An 11,479-nucleotide genomic window follows, 5' to 3' on the forward strand; every position below is an offset into this window, starting at 1 on the left:
TGTTGTTCCATGCCTCTGTGCTGCCTAAGACAACCTATTGCGATGGATGAAAAGGATGCACAAACTTCATCTAATCTGAGAAGTTACATCTGACGATGTCCCGTTTTGGGATTTTTTTTATCCTTTCAAGTGTAAGATTGACTCATTTTCTCAGTGTTTTTTTGTTTGTTTCTTATAGTAAATTGACTTATACTCTTAAACTATTAAACCACAGTTTGCATTTATCAGCTACTGTCAAGAATCTGCTACTTCATGCAGCAGGGTGGAGTGCAGAAGGCAGCACATGGCCATTTCTCCCTCTCCAGTTGTTTTCAAATCCCAAATTTGATCTTCTCCACACTGCAGAAACACACATAGCCATAGGGAACAAGATGTATTTCCACCCTGTACCTGTGGTTGCAATTGTGGTCCAATAGAATGAGCAGGAGAGCTCTCAGCAGGATGCACAGGCTTTCAGATAACCAACAAATGACAGAAATACCACTGCTTTATTCTGCGTATGTATCTGCAATTTTAAATCATGCTGGCTTTTTTACCATTGGCAGAGAGCACAGAGTGAGGAGTTCCAGTACCTAGCTAACATACACACAGATATTTTATGGGCATGGATATTTACAGTTGTGGGGCCTGGGGAGTTAGAGCTCTTTTACTCAAAAATTCACAGAAGAGATGGGAGCAACTCTGCCAAAACGCATCCATTCTGTCTGAGCGAGCACTCATGAGAAAAATGTTGTCGTATCACTGCAATTGTGTTACATAGCAAACATTAGTGCTGATAATTAAAGGGTACGTTCAAGGTTCTATTTTATATTTAAACTCTTCCCTTCCAGTTCCAGCACACTTTAACATGTAGATTTCCTGTATTTTCAGTGATTTTCTGATTGGCTTTAATCTGTGAAGGTACAGACACCAATTACTGCAAAATGTGTTTTGTATTCTTAAATGCTTGTGACGTTTCATGTGATTTTAAAATGTAGTTTTACCCGAATCAGCAGTAAAATATCTGAAGTCAAAGGATAATTGCCAAAACAGCATTAACTTATTTTACCTGACTAAAAAATAACCTTTGAAAAAGTACCTTGCAGCTACACAGATCGACAAAATGCATCAATTATATTTTTGCTCACTTTATAATTACACTGCAGTGAGAGCATAGTGAACTTTCCTACACAGTTGATTAACCATAAGGTTACTGCTATTAAGCCATTTTCAGAAACAACAACTTGCACTGTAATTTAATAACAGAGCTCTGCACAACATCTGATCAAGTCTAAAAATCTGACATCCGTACAAGCTTCAATTTAAAGTACACAAGTGAACGGCAGCACCTGTGTAGCAAAGGGTTCCTTGTCACTTTGCTCAGGCATGCAGGGTATGGAGATGATCACATTTGTAGGAAGGTTCCAACATCTGGGTAACTAGGACAAGATCTCCAGGATACTTTGATATTTTTGTAGTATTTTCTCAAATTATTGCAGTTGGAAAAATACTGCTGTTTCTGTTGTTTCACTGGTGATACGTGTCCCCTTTTTTCCTTTTGTCTTCCTAATTTTGTATTTTGCAGAAAGATCCTGTGAAGCTCTGCCAGCTGCTGTATTTCTGGCTGACCTGTCCTAAAGTTCATTTGTACTATAAGAGAAACACACTAGAACAGTCTAAACCTGGACAACCTCTTAATGGAACAAAATGATAGTAAAAATAAAGTGGGAGGTGTGCTGCTTAAGTGATACATAGCTAAGAAGAGAGAGCAGCCTATAATTAGTCCTATTGGTAGAACAAGGGGAAATGATTTCATACTAAAAGAGAGGAGATTTAGATTGGCTGTAAGGAATAAGTGTTTTACAATAAGGGTGATCAGGCACTGGAACAATTTGCTCAGCTATGTGGAGTATGCCCTGTCCCTGGAGATACTCCAGGTCAGGCAGGACAGGGTTCTGAGCAACCTGACGTAGCTGTAGGTGTTCCTGTTCATTGCAGAGAAATTGGACTAGATGACCTTTAAGGGTCTCTTCCAACTCAGGTATTTCTATCATTCTATGATTAATGAAATTTGCTTTTCAATGTAGGATGCATAAATCTGCTCCCATGTTCAACCACAGTTTTTTTATGTGAGCTGAGCATGTCTCCTACTTTTCCTGTATCACAGTTCCAGAGGTAGCAGCACTTCTCAGCTTTCCAAGGTGTCAAACACAAAAATACAACAACAACAACAACAACAAAAATTGAGATTCTTTATCGGAGGGATAAGAAGTATATAAAAATAGAATAGAAATTAGAGATTACTCCTGTACATAAAGCAGTGCTTGTGTTATTATTACAGCTGTGTTAAAGCACGTTGAAAACAGCGAAATTCATTTAAAAATCACTGTATTACTGGAGTGATCTGCTCTTTTCCATGGTAAAATTTGAGTAATAACAACAGATAGAGCTGACATCTCAGTGTTGGGAATTTGATTTATTCTTACGTTCATTTGAGCAAAACCTCTCTTCCATGGGCACTCCAGAAAGAGAAGAGGAGCAGAGCCAGGGCACTCTTGTGCAAAATGCCACCCACACGACACAAGCTGGGGATCTGACATGTGATGTGGTAACTGCAAGCGGGCTGAGCTGGAGCTGAGGCAGTGTCTTGGCTTTATAACCAATTTCCAGTTCTGTAACACATCATCTCCTCCTCATGGCCACAGTTTTGTGTTTTTTGTTTTGTTTTTTTTTTCTTTGAAGGTCTATTCTTCATTCATTAAAATCTTATCCATGTGTCAAGACCATCATAAGAAGAAATTATTAAAAGCAATGGGCGTAAAGATCCTCATTCTGCTGTTTACTAAAGTGCTTAGAGTCTGAGAAAAATTAGGTGAATTCACATTTCACATGTGTTTAAATTGCTAATCTTATGGCTGTATCTGTATTAGTGAATACATTTGTAGTAACATTTACTTTATAATATTTTGGCAGAGCTGTTATAAAAATTGTTATAAGGCCTAGGAGTGGAACTGAACCATGAAAGCTAAATTGTAAGCTGCTGTAAAGCCGGGTTATTAGTATGACAGAATAAAATTTCACACACACAGGAGCTTCTAAGCTGCAATATTTTGAGAGCAAGAAGAGAGGGGTGGGGAAGTGTGATCAAAGTCATCTCTGTTCGTTCTGATACTTCACTGAATGCTGCCATATTAATGTGTTGGTTTTGTCTGTTCTGTTTTTCAGGCATTTGGTGATATTCCTGGAGTGAGTCTTTTGGGTAATGAAGTGAGCACAGCCCAGGAGCACATAAGCAAAACGGACAGTGTGCTGCATACATCTTCACGCATCGAGCTGAGGGAGAGGAAAAAGAGTATAGCTAAAGGTATTATTCTCAATTTTTGTACCTAGCTGAAAAATAGTACTGATACCTAAACACAAAACAATGGGATACACAGGAAGCAGGCAATTAGAAAAGATAGTTTCTCTTGGAAACATTAGGGTACACTTGGTTAGGAAGAAGTTTCACAGCAGCATTTTCCAGTAGGCTTCCCTCCTTGTGTGGTACCATACATCTGTCACAAAAGTCCTGGAAGCCTGAGGAGCTGCCATTCCTTACCCAAACCCAATTGCAGTTTCCTCTCTGAACCTTGGTACAGCAGTAATGCAATCTGGAGCAATCTGTCTGGAGCAAGGGCCAGCATTGCAAGTATGCTGCAAACATGCATAAGTCAGGAAGATGTAGACATGGCACTGAGGGACGTGGGTTAGTGGTGATAGTGGTGATGGGTGGATGGTTGGACTACATGACCTTAGAGGTTTTTTCCAACCTTAATGGTTTTATGATTCTAAAGCACGTGCTGCAGTGGTCCCCATCTCTTAGACTCGCACTTCATTTTGCATCCTGTGCTGAGAAGCACTGATCCTTTCCAATGTCTACACAGATTTGTGTAAACTGGAGATTGCCCACGTGTCAAATTGTCAAGTGAAGTTGCTACTGATAGAAGTGTTAGTTTACAGGGAATTGTGGAACAACTCAGCATCCCTAGATGTTACTGTTAATGCAAGATACACCTTTCCTCTCATTTCTTTTGCATGGTGTCAGTGAAGACATGGATAGTACTGAGTCCTATCATTGCAAGCTTTCTAATGCTCTCTCAGGAGTAAAGTTTGGCTGAAAGCACATAGCTAATCTTGTCTGCTGACAGAGAAACTTTGAAAAGTTCATATAAGGCACAGTTTTTCAAAGTAAAATGGGCAAATTTACTTAGTGGACTCTTGTTCACGCACCACTCTTGTTGGGGTAATTATGATCCATGTATTTATATCATGCCTTTTTCCACAATTTTTATTTATTTATTTATTTATTTTGTAATCATCAGGAAAGCCCATTACTTCTGACAAGAGATAATTCCTGGACGGCTGCATAGTCCACTGAGTTGTTTACGACATCATTCACATCCATGGTACAATTACTGTCTGACAGGATTTACAGTTCTGATGTCCATACCTCTCTACATACAGCATTATCCTGCAGATGCATGGTTCATTGCCCTTCTACGGCTTCAAGAAACATTTCAATGTGTGGAGCTCACTGAAGCAGATCATGGATCTGATATATAATTATGACGTGTGAGTTTTTTCCTTCCAAATAGTGTGATTTTTCAGGTTTTCTTGTATCTGCCTGCCCTTCTAGATTTGGAGAAAATATTGCTGATTTATCATTTATTTCATGAATCAGATGGTCAGTGTTTTCAGTAATCGTTCAAAGCACAAGAAGTAATTGCAAGGATGCAAAGACACCCAGAAAAAGAACAATGATGGCTTCATGCCACGAAAAACCACCAGTTCTGAAGCCAAGTCCCAACAGGCAGCAAAATTTACATGATCCCAGAGGAGATCAGCTTGCTAGGGTCTTAATGTTGGACAAACCTCCTTCTCTGGGAGCTACAGCATCTGAAAACAACCTGGAGATTATCCTTATACTTTCTCACTAGGACTCAAGTATTGCTCATTAGTTTGAACCAGTTAGTGCCTAGTCTATTTGGCTTCATACAAATACATAAGAAATGAAGTCCATGCCCCGAAGGCAAGGATGTGTAAGATAGCAGAAGGAGAAGGTGGAAAGGTAAATAGAAGTAAGAAAAGTGAAATCCTTCTTCCAAGGTCACGAAAGTCAGCAGCAAATGCAGAAATAGAGGGCAGCCGGTCAGTGCCCTGACTCTTGGTCTTCTCTGTGCTAGAATCCTTTTTTTTTCTTGGAAATGCAGGCAGAAAAGGGAAGAGTCTCATCTTCCTGCAGTTTTGAATCATTCATGTACAACACTTATTCAATTAACAGCACATCAGTGACATTTTACTAAAAAGTATGCTTTTCTGATGTGCTTTTTTCAGACTGGTAAGTTAAAACTTTTTACAGATGCAATTGCCTCTATAAGATCTTGCCAGGTGCCTTGAACATTGTTGATTAATTTTGATACGTAAGCCTGTGATTTATGTTCCCCCAAATTATCATTAAATTACACTTCACTGCAACCTGTAAATTTAAATGTCAATCCTGAAAGCAGTTTATCTTTGGGTTTGAAATATAATGATATCGTTTCTATTTTTTCTCTCCTTCTAATTGATTTGTGTGCAGAAGTGTGTGTTTGTACATGTAACATCAGAACAGCAATGGTGTAAAAAATCTGAGTATCCATAAGCAGTGATGTAATTTTGGTGATTTCTCTTGCATCAGATATCACTTGGATAGCTACTCTCTGCCATTGCAGAAATAAAATTGTCTTCTTAATTTTTGCTTTGCCTTTTGACATCTTAAACTGTCGTATATAATTTAGAAAAAGAAGCTAACTGAAGAGAAGCTGTCCAATCCCAGAATTTTTCTGTGGAATCTTTCTACCTGAGTGGAGTTACACTATTCACCAATTGCCCCCGCATCTGACGAGTGACACAAACAATCTGGCAGAGGTCACTAGGATTGCTTGTGTACATAGCTGTTCTCTGCTATGAAATGACCTTTGCTATGAGCTGACCTCCTTTTTTACAACCTCCTTCTGCTTATGCAGAATGGTACCAAGACGATAAACTACTGTAGGCAGCATTGTACTTTGCCCATCTTCTTGGCCTTAGTTTTGTATCTGAATCTGACTGAATAAAAATCCCTTTGGGCATTAGTATATACTAGGTTGCCCACACTGAATTAAGATATTAAGATATTCCAGTTTGGATCTTTAAAATTTTTACTTTGTTATAGGTATTATGCCAGTATATCTAGACAGTAGGAGTCAAATGGCTGGAGCCAGGCTCTTCTTGTTGGTACCCAGTGACAGAACAAAGGCACTGGGCACAAAAGGGAACAAAGAAAGTTCCACATGAACATAAGAAATAATTTCTTTACTGCGAGGGTGACAGAGCACTGGATCAGGCTCTGCAGCTACAACCTCATGTAGGGAACCTGCATTAGCTGGGGGTTGGATTGGATGGTCTCTTTTCCAGCCCCTACAGTTCTGTGGTTCTTGACTCTGTGATTTAATCTGGTAGAAAGATTGGCTACCTGTGGAAGCAGATCACCACACCTTCAGTTCCAGTAGCTATTTATTTTTTTAACAAATGTGGATCTGGACTCAAATCTATTCAGCCTGAAGGACTTCGTCCACCATTTTTATCACCTCAGCTGTGTTTCCACTGAATTTCATCTGATCTGGAATGTATAATTCTGCGACAGTACCTATTCTTGAAAGATAAATTTAAAGTAGGCTTAAATATTACGTACTTTTTTTTTTTTTTCCTCTCTGAAAATGTAGCATCCTACCTATTAATTTTGATTATTCACATTCAATGTGTTCCCATGGTTGTTGGTCAGTATATATTCGGTGTTATTTGGCTTTGAAATTGTTTTCTAAAGTGCCCTTACCAGCACCATCATCCATAATGCTCATTTATAGTTGGATAGTAATTACCTGCCTATGCAGTGTTCCTTTACAACAATTTTCTCCCGTGTAGCTATATATATGTAGTCATTACTGAAAAGTGTAAATAAAGAATCCTTTTAGTGGTGTAGTTTCCCTAGGTACCTACTGTGCTCTTATTATCTAAAACATACTCCCCATCTGTAGTTCTGTTCTATTAAAGGATAAAGACATAAGTATGAATTAAAAATTAAAATGCTTGTTGTAGATTGGAGAGCAAGGTCTATTAGAATATATCTGGTGCTAGGCTCACAGTGCAATAGATAGATTACACTAAGCACCAGTTAAGCAAGGGGATGAAAAATGAGTGATTTTCATCATTCAGTTAAATATAGTGCTAAGTGGTATGTGCTAGCATTAAAAGCAAATTACTTAGCACTTCACCAATCACAGCATGAGAGCATTCCATTGGAAGCAGTATTTCCAGTGATGCTCAGTCCTCAGTTTTATTAAATAAATCAGCTGTTAATGCTTAAGGAAGCAGTCGAAGATGTATTGCTATGATAATGAAAAGATTGGAAACGTAAAAATAAAGAGAAACAGTACCTCATTTTAATTAAATGCCCTATGGAAACCTGCCTCTCTCTTAACAACAAAAGCCCAAAATGCTTGTAGATATCTAATATTTACATTTCCTCTACCTTGTTCAGGTCTTTCTTTCTTACTAATGAATGTGACCTTTCCTTTTTTTTCTTTTTTCTTCCCCTTCTCTATAATGACATCTTTATTTCTCATAAATCTGCCACCATGTCACCGAACACTTTGATGAGCTTTTCTGATCCCCTCTTATATCTCCTTGATAGGATGTTATTAACCAGGAATCTAGAGATGAGGAGCCTGATCTTCAGCACAGGTACTTTATGGTCGCTCAGTTAAAGAAAGACGACGGAGATCTGAGAATTACTCCATCAGAGGTGTTGGCACAGAGAGCGACCTTTATATCACACAGCATTATTATTTCCTCTACAGCTATGGGCATTAGGAGATACTCAGTAGCTGTGGGGAATTGGCTCTTGCAAAGCATCTGCTGCCAGAACGTGTAGAAGCTGTGAACAATCACAAACATTTCTAAGTTCCAGACCATCCCTAATCCCCAAACTGCTTCCAATCTGACGAGCTCAGCTGGTAGGAGACACACAGCAAAGGTCCTGGGGACAACACAAGCAGGAGTTGAGCCAGGGTCTGACCCACAGCTCTTCAAAAGTCATTATTAAAAGGACAGTTTGGTCAAGGCAAGAAGGATAATGAAGATTATGGGACAATCAGCTTAATTTTTTTTTTCTTTTTTTACTTTTTTATTATTTGGAGAGAGAGCCATAGCCAAGGGATAAGGTAGATACAGTTTACCTATTTTTAATATAAAAGTTAGCTGGAGATGTGCTGAGTTGTCTTCAGGCACTACTTTTCTGGTGTTCTAAGGGCTGATCAAAAATATCTTTTCCATTTGTGCATAACTTTAAGATCAGTGAAGCCCTATAGAGCAGATTTTTTTCCACTAACAGTGTAGGAGAAAGATGTTGGGCCTGGAAGAAATATTTCGCATATTTCAAAATGTTTCCATGTGAAAAAGATCAATATTTTACAACATATGTTCTAAAGTAAGGCACTTTCAGAATACTTCCATTGGGCCAGCAGATTTTCATACTCATTCATCTGTTTTCTTTTACTTAGATATGCACTCAGAAGTTTGTTTTCCTTGTCTTACAAGATATTTATTCAAAGTACCTTTTAATGCTCAGACCTTAAAAGAACACAAATTGTTCTTGGTACCTTTCAGTCTAAAAATATTTAAGTATATAATATTTAACCTAGGTTTCAAAATGCAGAATTCCTCCTTTCATTTTCTTGGTTGACATGTACAAGTACTGATGCATCTTTTCTAGGTATGCCAATCCTGTCATATAGCCTAATCTGAAATAATGACACAAGGTTGACTTAACTAAACATAATAGGGCACATTCCTATGACATTTGGTATGGAAGTTACATGCATGGATCTTGCTACTTGTTAATGAAATTGGTGAAGTTCCTCATCTGTACTAAGACATACATTTATAATGGCTTTGTACTCCAAAAGTGCGGAGACCTGATGCAATGAAATTATCAAAGTAAAAATGATAATAATTAAAAAAAAAAACTTCAATCAGCATTGTTTCATATTAATTCTGGAATTCTGCCATGCGATGGAAAAAATAATAACATTGAATTTGGAGCAATAAACAGTTATCTTTGCATCTAAAGCCAGCGTGTGAATGATTGTGCTTGTGTATAGAATGAAAGCAGGACAGATTTCAGTGGCAAGGCTTTCTGTTCCACACATTATCAGTAGTTGGTCTGTTGTCCATGCTAAGTATTTATTTCCCATTTTTTTAATTAAAAATCAGTGTTTGAAGGCTTTTGTGTTTTTCCAGAAATACTCATATTACCTGTGAATATATAAGAGATGTTCTGAGAATTTACTTTTTCATAGAATCCTTTCAATTAGAAATGGAAAAACATATCATTTAAAAACTGATGGATAGAAATTGGCTTACAGTCTCCTGTTATTCCGTTCTTTCCAGGTTCCCATTTTCAATTGCTCGTATCTAAGGTCCAGATATTTTGTGGACAGCTGATGCTGAAAAAGCTACCACATTACACTGATTTTCTAAGGACTTTAAATGCTGGCTTGTGAATCCATGGCCTTATGTACATGAGCACAGCTTATCAGAAACATGATGTTTCATTACATTCTGGAGCTATACTTCAAAGCAGAGGGCCAGTCTGTGTTCCTCTGACAGCCAGAGAGAATTTACAGACAGTGCTGAAAGAGCACAGCGCGGTCCAAAAAGGAAACAACGCGCTCAGATTAAGAGCTATTGCATTCAGGTTTCTGATTTCCAGCCTTCCTCTTCTACCCTTGCTGTGGACACAAGCTCTGTAAGCACAGCTGTGCCACCTGAAGTGATCATCTGCAGCTGCTTTCTCATCTGGGAGCTGCTCCCCTGAGAGCTCTCTGTCACCCGTTTCAGGATGAGCAAATGCCTTGCCTTACAGACATCCGAGCTTTGCAGGGCCATTTTAACTGAGACACCTGCGAGAATATTCACATGAACAGCTCCACCTGCAGATCTGAGTGCACTAATTGTCAAGAGAAGGGTGATGAGGACTGGTGGGGCTGATGATGTTATTCCTTCATCCAGCGCAGCTGCAGCTGAAATGGATTTCTGCTTTGTGTGCACCTCTGTGTTAAACGTGTTTATTTGGAAGTCTTGTGTTTCTTATTTGACTGCAAATGTTGTGAGCAGTAAGGAAGATCTTTGAGGTGGGAGTTCTTACAGATGGTTATATGACTGGGAGAATACATGGATTTTAATGCTCATTTCAGGCTGAGATGAAAAAAAAAAAGTCTATGCCATGAGAATGCAAGGGAAAGCAGCAGCAGAAGACTACTGTACTTAGCAGTAGTACAGTACAGTAGGGTACAGTAGGAACAGATCCACAGTAGAAAATAGCTGGTGCTGCAGGTCTGGCATCCATGCTACACACTGGTGGTTTTACTTCAAATTATTTTCATCTGGCCCTTTGGACTTAGTATGCATTATGTGATGGTGTAAAGTAGGTTTATTCCTAGAATAAACTTTCAGAAATAAATTTGAATAGTCTTCTACTTATTTCATCTAAGGAAGGCATTGAGTATATATGCCAAGATTGCCACAGTGTGAACAAAAAGCTCAGTTAGTGGAAGCAACAAGATGATGCCCCAAAAGCTTACCTAAGTTACTAATGTAGTCACCTCCAAAGCTGCCCAGGCCATGTGGGAAGGCAAGACACAAAATGTCCATCTGTGATCAAAGCTGATGGCTGTCCATTATGGGAATGCTCTTGGCTCTGTAGTGACGTACAGTCCCAGCCCTACCATGGTTGCTAGCAAAGTCGTTAAGTAGCTCAGTGTTTTGAAACTCATAAATAGTCCCACACTATTATTAGCTTTTGCTCTAATATCACTGGTGGCACGTGTCCTCTTTCAGCTTTGTCAGGAAATATGGGGAACTTAATGGACATTACTCTAAAAAAGGCAAACATGCTATTGGCTGTGCGTCTGGCTTCTTCTAGTATACTTGCTGTCCACTCTTTGTAGCTGGGATTGCTCATCTGCTGTAGATGGGGAGTCCCATTCACTCCACAGGCTGCAGTCCTTTGCTGCCCACTTAGCTGGAGCTCGTGCAGTCCTAGCTGTGATATTCCAGGGCGAGATGAAACAAAAACTTGCTGGGAATGATATTGGTTCAAGTGAAGGACCTGACCTGATGACTTCTCAAGGTTTCTGATAAATGGGACCTGAATGGCATCATACAAGGTCAGAGTCAGGGCTGCAGTGATTTTACAGACTTTACAGTGTTCCTCAAAGGGGAGTGATTTGTCTGGGTAATTAGGTCAGGATCGTAATAGTTTGGCTTTCTTTTATCCTTGTTATGCGGATAACTCTTATTCTCTTATTTGTTTTTTTTCTTCTGTACAGGCTCAGCTGTACTGAGCTCAGGCTCAGTACAGTTTCAAAATTGACATGGTCCT

The 11,479-nt window shown here is 39.0% G+C and overlaps 1 protein-coding gene across 2 annotated transcripts in view; it reads left to right on the top strand.

Annotated features, from left to right (window-relative positions):
* LOC116226445 (uncharacterized) overlaps window positions 1-5,483 on the top strand; it is a 175,366-nt gene extending 169,883 nt beyond the window's left edge. For both annotated transcript variants that reach the window (XM_090136955.1, XM_031589346.2), the window contains 2 exons: window positions 3,205-3,343; window positions 4,341-5,483. In XM_090136955.1, coding sequence (XP_089993081.1) covers window positions 3,205-3,343; window positions 4,341-4,369 — 168 coding nt within the window. In that variant the 3' untranslated portion in view covers window positions 4,370-5,483. The remainder of the gene's footprint in view (window positions 1-3,204; window positions 3,344-4,340) is intronic.
* Window positions 5,484-11,479: the final 5,996 nt, after the last annotated feature.

Source organism: Phasianus colchicus, chromosome 3, assembly GCF_987193195.1.
Source record: "Phasianus colchicus chromosome 3, bPhaCol1.hap1.1, whole genome shotgun sequence".
Lineage (NCBI taxonomy): Eukaryota > Metazoa > Chordata > Aves > Galliformes > Phasianidae > Phasianus > Phasianus colchicus.